This window comes from Musca autumnalis, unplaced genomic scaffold (genome assembly GCF_047663935.1).
Source record: "Musca autumnalis isolate F117 unplaced genomic scaffold, ASM4766393v1 scaffold_2, whole genome shotgun sequence".
In the NCBI taxonomy this organism is placed as follows: domain Eukaryota; kingdom Metazoa; phylum Arthropoda; class Insecta; order Diptera; family Muscidae; genus Musca; species Musca autumnalis.
Genome location: NW_027411755.1, coordinates 9,523,482 through 9,533,781, shown reverse-complemented (window position 1 = coordinate 9,533,781; position 10,300 = coordinate 9,523,482). Strand labels below are relative to the sequence as shown.

The 10,300-nt window shown below is 34.6% G+C and overlaps 1 protein-coding gene across 1 annotated transcript in view; it reads left to right on the top strand.

Annotated features, from left to right (window-relative positions):
- Positions 1–695: 695 nt before the first annotated feature.
- Positions 696–10,300, top strand: part of LOC141392126 (uncharacterized) — a 103,913-nt gene continuing 94,308 nt past the window's right edge. The window contains exon 1 of the mRNA XM_073965079.1: positions 696–1,717. Coding sequence (XP_073821180.1) covers positions 1,616–1,717 — 102 coding nt within the window. The 5' untranslated portion in view covers positions 696–1,615. The remainder of the gene's footprint in view (positions 1,718–10,300) is intronic.

Sequence of the window (10,300 nt, the reverse complement as noted above, 5' to 3'; positions counted from 1 at the left end):
CAAAAACAATCGATGAATGTGAAAGCGCAACCTCCAAAGGATTACATCAATGCATTGTGACCAGTTGTACTTGAAAACGCAACGCAGCCACATTCCCCAAATTTGTACTTCCTATACAACACTCTCCTTTTATTTTTAGGTCATTGCAGGAACTCTAAATTGATTGACCACAATAAACTTTCTCTTAGCTTTTTAGCAAAACTAAAAGCTTTATCTTCTTTTTTTGGGGAACTACTTCCCTTTGCACAAAAATACGCTTTGCAATAATTTCCCACGCATTGCAATAATCATTACAAACCATGAGTAGTAGTAGCGGCGGCGGCAACAAGCGCCATTGGGCTACAACTTCTGCAGCATCCAACTAGCTTCCAACTTGAAAGGCAAAGGTAAACAAGTCATACTTCAGGAAAAGCCAAAGCTTTTGTTGCAACAGCATCATCATCAAGAGCCTACTCATCATCATCATCTTGGCTACCAAAAACCAACATCAAAGGAACATCAACTCTTGTCTTTACCTACCACGTTCCACATATTTTTTTTACCACACAACAAACAGTTACCACTTGCTGATGTTTAGCTCGGTTACAGCAGCTCTTGGTAGTTAGCTTAAAGCCGTTCCAAAACAAAAAAACCAACGATCATACGAATCAAAGCCAGCCAAAAGTGTTGACGTTCATTGAGCCTCACTTGCAGTTTCAGTCTTTAACAAGATCTGCCAAAGTCAACAACATAACTTTCCGCTGCAAAAATACATCAAGTTGCGATTTTCGGTTAACAGCTGCTCATCGTTGTGGCTTATTCGAGTAGTTTTGAACAAAAGTATCCGCCGCTTCTACAATCGATCGCATATTGCAAGAGAAACGCTCATCTGGTTGGTTGGTGTTTCTTCCGACTGCTAGTTTTTGGTTTTTGGCATCTCTTCTTCAGTTGTGCTGGCCACAATAATACCGTTCATTCGTCTGCAAGCGCCTAAAATTTGTTGTGTTGTGTGTGAATGAGTGTGAATACCAACTGTGTTTCGGTCGGTGTAAGCTTCTTTTTGAGCTATGTGTGTGGTGATTTCTTTAGCCGGTGCTGCTGAGGCTTAAAATTAAATTCAAACTTTAAATGAATTTCAGTTACGTTTGAAACTTTTACCCATCCAGTTGTGTGTGCGTTTCCCCCGACATTTCTGGTTCCGATAACCGAAAAACAAAAAACAACCAAAATCCCAAGTTATCTTGTGGAATGGCCAAAAACTAAACAAGAAGAAAATTATTACTCGTCTAAAAAGTGATTAACTTGACCAAAGCACAAGCAAACACCAACTATCAACCATCCATTCGACAACGTTGTTTGCATATTTAAATTGTGGAAGATAAAAAAAAGAAAAGGCCAACATTTTTTTTCAAACATTTTGAGAATTTTAAATAACTGATTGTAATCGTATAAAATTGTAACATTTTTTTGTGATTTTTTTTTTTGTTTTTGAAAAGAAAGTGAAAATTCCCTTTGAGAATTTTATGAATTAAAAAAAAACCAAGTGTGTGTGTGTCATTTGTGCGGTCGTTCGGTCATTGACTGTTATTTTCGGTTTTATTGCTTTAGTGGATATTTATTGCAAAGTTCCCGTAAAATGAAAGTTTTGTCTGTGGTGCTTTTAAGCACCCTTTGTTGCTGGGCTGCTGTCAATGCTCAAGGATTTAACAACCCCAAACCCCGTGGAGCCAATGATGTGGTAAGTAGTGTAAAAATAAGAAAAAGGATATAAATGTGTGGAAAGGATTTTTGAGAAATGTGAAAAATTTGCGTTCTTAGAACAGGCAAAGATATATTTAGGGCATATTTAGGAACGGTTAAAGAAAAAATGGCGAAATAATTAAAAACCGAATTTATTCTTTGCACCAGAAATTTACTGCACACATTTGTGAAATAATAATGCAAAATGCCCTCAAAGATGTTTAAGTTTTAAAACAAAAATAGCAAAATTAAAAAAATAAATTTTAAAATAATAATTTAGTTCTATAAAATCGATTTTTATTACATGAGAATATCGTTTCAAAAACCAACCAAACCAACAATAAAACCAAATTTTCCCAAATTCCCGCAAAATAGCTCCTAAACTAAAATAATGGTAGCGTTACCAAAACATATACGGTGCTCTTGAAGCAATTTTAAATGGAAGGTGTTTACACCTGGGAAGTTTTTGTGTATTCTGAAACTACAATGCTCATAGATGAAAAAATCAAAAAACAAAAAAAATCGCCGGAGCGCTTTCTAAAAAAATCGCGATTCAAGTTGACATTTTTAGGGGTTTTTTAGGTTTTCACGATTTTGCTTGGAAACCGCAAGTTCTATCGAAATGGTACTAAAGAAAATGTTGTAGCTGTGAAAATTCTGTACAAGATTGACCTGCATAATATTTTCGTAGGTTTTATCGTTTTTAGATATAGAAGATCAGATCAATCATTCAGATTTTTTTCTCAGGTCTTCAGGATTTTTCTTGAAAACCGCAAGTCCTATCGGAATGGGACTTAAGAAAATGTTGTAGCTGTGAAAATTCTCTACAAGATTGGCTTTCGTATCTTTTTCCTAGGTTGTAAAATTTTTGATATATATAAATTTATGTTGGGAAATTGTAGTCATGACACTGTTTTGAACCAATTTGAACTTCTATATCTCAAAAATGGTAAAACCTACGAAAATGCCATACAGATCAATCTTGTAGAGAATTTTCATCGCTACAAAATTGTCCTTAGCCTTATTCGGTTAAGACTGGCGGTTTCCAAGCAAAATCGTGAAATTCTAAAAAAAACCTAAAAATGTCAACTTGAATCGCGATTTATTTAAAAAGCGCTTCAAGAGCACCGTGCATAGAAAGACTAATTACGTAATCTTTAAAGTATCGGTACATAAGAATCCTCGCCGTCTGGGTTTCTTGCTCCGCTTCATTTCTGACTTAATAAAAATAGCAGAATAAAGAAGTTCGAGCCAATTTCGAACTAGGTTGCAATTTCCTTCTTTATTATTTTATTTTTACTATGTCAGAAATGAAGCGGAGCAATTAAGCCAGCCGGCGAAGCTTCCTATGTACCGAAGCTTTCACTTCTTCTGTGGCGGCCTCACGTTTCTTGCCTTGGGCATATTCTCCTTTTGCCTAAAACAGTCATCCTTCTCTTGCTTGGCTTTCATGGCAATAGTGTTTTCTTATTTTATCCTTCTCGCTTTTCCCATTTCGGACACCTTATTCATCACTAGATTTGTCTGTTGCTTGACCAGCTGTAGTCCATCTTTCTCGTGGTCAAACTTAGATTCTTCTATGGTTCAGATCTTAACCCTTATCGCTGCAGTTTTATTGAACACTAGCTTAGCAGCCAATTTATCACGTTCTGTTTCATCTGAATGCCACACTCTCTCTACCTCTCTTTCTATGTCTTTCTAAATCGTAATAGAAATAATGGAATTATATGTTTGCCTTCATATCCTTGACCTCACGTTCTGCCTCTTTGTTATCCACTGGTAAATCCTCCTTGGCTATTTTAGTTTCCTCAGCCACACGCAGAGCATTCTTGACGTGTTCTTTTAAACTCATAACAAGCTTGAAGTCATCTCCTTTTTTATTTTTCTATGATATTAAGGCGCCTTCCATATTGACATGATCTCGCCTTCCATGTTCTTCATAGCCGCTTTGTCAAACTTAGATTCCTCCACGGTGGAGATCTTAACCCTTACCGCTGCAGTTTGTTTGAAGATTAGCTGGCTTTACAGCCAATTTATCACATTCCGTTTCTGGTGAGGGACGCACTCTTTCTCCCCCTCTTTCTACGTCATGCTAAATATGTATAGGAATAATGGATTTATCCACTGGTAAATTCTCCTTGGCAATTTTAGTTTCCTAATCTACACGCAGAGCATTCTTGTCTTGCCCTTTTATATTCGTGGCAAGCTTGAAGTCACCTTCTTTTTTTTTTGTCGCATCTTTGTCTCGTCTTTCGCCTTCCATTTTTTTAATAGCTGCTCCATCTTCTCGTATTTGTATGCAAGTCCCTACCCTTGTTTTTAAGTCCACGGACTTCTTATATGGCCTCTACATCATTAATTTAGTGGTCAAAATTAATTTCAAGATAAGCAGGTCAATTAGGAGTTTCATATTCAATGCTATCAGTTTCGCCAATGTTCGGTAGATTTTTCCAACTCTGATTCTCTCGTTCTTTCTATGACATGGCTATATCAATATATGTAATTTTAAGTAAATTTCTGCTGTCTGCTTCAATGCTACAGCCCGAAGTACTCATACGTCTCATAATGGTACTCCTCAGACTGTAGACATATCGCAATGGAAAACCAGTTTTGCGAAAATTTTCTACCAGACTTAGATGAGGTTCTAATATGGACTCAATCGGTCCACTCCTTCGATCAGTTTAGGACCTGCTTTTAAATCGTTGTATTTGTTGCAGCAGCTTGTATTTACTGCCCCCAAACTACAGTACAAGTTTCATCAAGGACAAGTCCATACTTCTTAAGAAAATAGACTGAAATGTGCAAAAACCCCAATGACCCCGTATGTAGTGGTTTGAGCGCAAGACAACTCTCAAAGGGATCTGCCGATTCGGTCCCCCACAAAAATTCAAAAATGTTCGGAAAATTGTGCGCACGATAACTCTTGAAGGGAGTGACCGATTTGGTCCATACTTTACACTTCCTAATATATCTATTTGTACCTACATCAGGTTCGAATATGGATTATATTTGACCCCTCCTTCGAGTACCTCCAACACAAAAAACGCCCTATGGCACCATATGCTGGAGAGCACGATAACTCTCGAACTGATCTCAAACTCAGTTTCAGTTCGAAGATGGGCAACACGGGTCCAATACTTACCCCAAATATTTAAAAAATGTAACTAAAATGGTATTCACGATATCTCTTGAACGAGCCCACCAATTTGGGCCAAATTTAGGATCTCCTAATGTTTTGTCCAAAATTAATTTTAACTTCTAAAATGGCTCATATCGGCCCGCTCCTTATCGTACCTCCCCCACAAAAGTTCAACATTTGTGTCTAGGTGCCTAAACTGCACTTGAAGATCCTTTGGAAATGTTGTTCGTTGTGCTCCTGTTTACAGCGATGTTATGTTTTCCGTGGACAAGTTTATGGTCCAAAAGTTATACAATGACCCACTGTAATGACTAGTGGCCGCGATATCTATCGAAAAGATATGACTCCCAAAATAAGATCCACTTCCATAATGGATTATGTCGGCCTATTCCTTCAAGTACCCCCTCCGCAACACTTTTGAACTTTAATCTTAATCCAGATTTTTATCGGCAAGTTCAAATGTCCCAAAAGGGCCACAATATTCTGAAAAGACCCAAACTACATTCGATCTGTCCGTAGATGAAAGTTTCAATTCACATAGGCTGAGGGTATATCTCGTCGGTAAGGCCAACTGATACTTTTTTACATGTTCAGAATTTAAATGGAATAAACGTAGGTCATTAATGGCAAAAGTTCATTAATTCGTGCAACAGGAAACCAGTAAGGAAAGGATCAAAGTCGGGGGGGCCGACTATATGATACCCTACACCACTGTAATAGGTAAAAAATATATGAGAGCTAAATCCAAATGTGAACAGATTACTGTATAATTTAACACATATATTTCTAGACCAAACACCATCACACATTCCAAATTTCATTGGGATCGGACATATATAACGTGTTTCGTGCACCAAGTAGCAAAAATGGGCCAAAAATATATATGGGAGCTATATCTAAATCTGAACCGATTTTGATATAATTTGGCACACTCATTTCTAGACCAAATTCAGTCACACATTCAAAATTTCATCAAAATCGGACATATATAGCGTGTTTGGTACAGAAAATACCTGAAATCGGCCGAAAATATATATGGGAGCTATATCCAAATCTGAACCGATTTCAATATAATTTGGCACACTTATTTCTGGACCGAATTCAGTCACACATTACAAAACTCATCGAAATCGGACATATATAGCGTGTTTGGTACAGAAAATACCTGAAATCGGCAGAAAATATATATGGGAGCTATATCCAACTCTGAACCGATTTCGATATAATTCGGCATACTTATTTCTAGATCGAATTCAGTCACACATATCAAATTTCATCAAAATCGGACCTATATAGCGTCTTTGGTGCAGCAAATACGTCAAATCGGCCGAAAATATATATGAAAGCTATATCCAAATCTGAACCGATTGTCACCAAAAGCCATAGCGTTCTTCCTATGGATAAAATAATTATATTCCCCAATTTTCAGCTGAATCGGACAAAAAATGCGACCTGCACGTTGCGAACAAAAATACATGGATAGGTGGACAGACGGACGGACATGCATAAATAGACTCAGAAAGTGATTCTATGTATATCCCCAAAAGGAACTATGGGTCTATTTCGTTTCCTTTTGTATGTTACACACAAATGTACAAAGACATAATACCCCTTACCACAGTGTGGTGTAGGGTATAAAAACGGTTAAATACGGTCCTAAATCATATGTAAAAAGCGAAAGCTTCTGGAGATGTTAAATATTATAGCTACAAATTTCTTTTTTTTCAGAGACTTATAATTAAATTTGATTTGGAACATTTTTTTTTTTTTCTTGGCACAATCCCCAAAGAGTAAAGTATTTTAGGAGATTTTGACTCAGTATGGAATAATTTTTAATTATGAGTCTCAAAGTTTAACAAATAATTTCTATCTATAATATCTAATTTTGTGACGTCATTTTCTTAACAAAGTATTTTACTTAGATATCTAGTTTGTTCTGGGACTTACAGTGAAATTTTGTGTAGAATATTTCTTCTTTTGACACCTTTCGTCTAAAACTTAATTTCATGTTACTTTCATGCATTAACTCGAAAAAAGAACAAAACAAATTTATTAAAAAAAATATTGTTGGCAAACTTGATGTATATATTTTCTTGATATATATTGTAAATACATATTCATTTATACGGCGACTCATACTGACATTTGATGGAGAATATTTTTGTCTTTGACGTCTTCTATCTAGAATGAAGTTTTGTGGGACAAAACTTAATAAACTCAGATAAAGTACGACATTAACCCTAAAACGTGATTTTACTTTTGGCAGATTCCTGGCGTTTAGGTACGATTTAGAGTTTTGGTGTATTCGGGGAACTATAGTAAAATTTTATGACAAATAATTTTGTAGAATATTTTGATCAGATACGATCACATTTTAAAAGAGTTTTTAAACGTTTTTGAAAATAGGGACCAAAAAGACCCGTTTAGTGACTCGCATGAGGGTTAATTTTTTTTCATAAAAAATACCCCGCGTTTGTTGTCAGTAATATTGCCAAATACACTTTATACCTAAAATGCAAGGATTCCAAGGAATCTGATGCCGAATATTTCAAATCCTGTAGAAATGGGCGGAACTTGTCACGCCTATTTAGGTTACTTCCCGACGTAAACTTTCAAAACGCCGACACACGTGTCTTCTTTTTTTCGCTCCTCTTTCATAATCTGTGCGGGGTTTCTTGTAATTTTAAAAAAAGTTCGATTTTGTTGTAGATTGTTATAATACGAATTTTTAAAAAATGTATCCTTGAGTTTCACTGTGATAAGATATGTAACTGCGGTATAATAAAATCTATACACTATATTAAGCAAGGTCGTAGTTCTAAATGGAAATAAATGTACAAAATATCAAGTTATAAACCTTTGTCATTATTGTATAATTTCCACTTAATTAAGTAAGCTCATTGAGGTAATTTATATCGCCAAGTTATGAATAATATAAATTTGGCACAGGCTAATCTATCGTCTTCATTATAAGCTATATTTTTCAAACATACGTATATATACATGATATGCACCTCATGTACATAATTATCAAATATAAAGTCTGTTGTTATTATTATTTTATTTTGCAGACACGACCTTAAATTTTACTTTAAATCCATTTATTCAATTTCAACAAAAGAAAACATCGTTTTTACACATCATCTTTTTTATGTGTTTATAAAAGCCTGGAAATAGTCAATAAAATAAAGTCGTATTTTTCAAGGTCTGTGAATGATTGAATGGCCCTAATAAATACAAAAATAATATTTATGTTAAAATTTGAAATGATGAAAAATTAAATGATCATCATTAAATATAATTGATTATACATCAATCATTCATATCAATCATGATAATACTGCATCAATCTCATTTTGATTAGATTAAAACCTGCTTCTGCTTAAAAACTATGCCAATTATGGGTGATAAGACAAAACAAATTAAGAGATTAAATTTTATCAAATGTGGATTAAATGATAATCGTGGGGCAAAAATATTATTAATAATGATGGATGAGTGTAAAAATTAAAAAATAATAATAATGAAAATAGTGAGATAATAATAAAGTGTGCCAGTTATGTTAATAACTTGGACTTCACCCTGATCTTTTATTGGTTATACGCTTGAGTTAGATGTTGCCCAATTCTAAGGGCATTGCCAATAAAAGATCAGGGTGAAATCCAAGGTATCAACAATATTTTAAACAGTTTGATTATAATTTAATGATCATACCAGAGATTGAAATTATCCTCTTCATTTTTGTGTTATAAAAAAAACTCCCATAAAAATTACATCTCCATGAAGGCCTAATAATTAAACTAAAGTAAAAATATGTAATTTAGTTACCATTGTTGTTATACACGTGGTTAAGTTCGCCACCTATTGACCCATAAAAAGTTCGTTCGTTTCCATTTTCTTGCTTCAATGTTTTCTGATGTTGCTTTAAAGGAAGTTTAAAAAAAATAATGAAATCTCATAAATCCATTGAATGGTAGTAACGTTATAAGCCATTGTTATAAGTCAATGGAAAACAACGACGACTTCCAACGTTTATGGATTTATTGTTTAAAAACAACACTGATTGAAAGCAATAATAAGTGGTGGGATAACAAACAACAACAATCTTCAATAGCCTTTAAGCCAAATCAAGACAATGATCATGGCATGGAGTTTTATTATTACCTTGCAATGACTTGTGGCAAAACCAACAAAACTCGGGAGCAGGGTAAACCATTTCAAATAAAATTAGTAGGAAATTCGAAATTATATAATTCTGATAAATAGTATATAAGATGAAAAATAGCAAATAAGTGGACAGCTGGCAAAGAAGGGGAATAGAAATGACAATCGAGTAGAAGGAAGCCCTTTTAAAAAATAGCAACAATTTTCGCCCATTTTCTAACACTTAAGCCATAATATAAATATAATTGCTTTGTTATTGTCACTAATGAAGTTATTTTGTTTCATTTTGGCCAAAAAATACATTCATATCTTTAGTAAACAATTAAAGTCTACGAGGCTATTCATTCCTTTGCCATTCGTTTGTGCTTGCTTATTAACTTTTCCGGCCAAAGAACTGCTTGACTTTGACTTTGGTCACGCTAAGTGCCCTTCCATTGTTATAAACGCCGAAACGATAGTCAATGATTACGATGATGAAGAACATAATTGATGTCTAGTATTGGCGCCTCTTTTCAAATTAATATCAATGCAGATAATACAGACTTTTATTTGTGGTAATCATTACGAATGGAACAAACTTCGGATATTGTATATTAGAATCCTATTAGAATAAAATGTCAATGACTAAGATAATCTATATTAATACAATATATTTATTGGTAGGAAAACATTGGCGTTGGATTGGAAAGACTTTATTTTCGGACCTCGTCACTGATCCTCATTTCCGTAGAATAAAGAAAAAAACAAGGGATCTGATGAGGATCTGTGGCGATGTCCGAAACTATAGTCTTTCCTAAAGTGCAGTACCATTGTCATTTTTTAGTGTCGATTTTTCGCAATTATCGATAACTGTCCAAACGTCACGCAACCACAAAATATTTTCTGTCTGCATGATGAAAGACAAAAATGAACGGACACACTAGCAATCAAGCGATTACTTGAGCAAAGCTGTCATTCAAAACTGACAATGTGTACACAGCTTAGTAATATTTGTCATTCCAAATATATTTTGTTTATAACATCAACATCAAATAACCCTTAAAATAACAGAAACAAATCAATACCCTGATACCGGATGACTCCAAAAAACCTACATCTACATACATACATATATCCATTCCTCTGTTTAACAGAAATGACCCAACTTCATTAAGAATCCACCACAGCTTCCTGCAACATTTACAATCTGTCAGATTGCAAAATAACTTACTTTGGTGTCTTAATTTTTACCAACCTCACGCTTTAACAGATATGTGTGAAAATTCGCAACAAATTTGT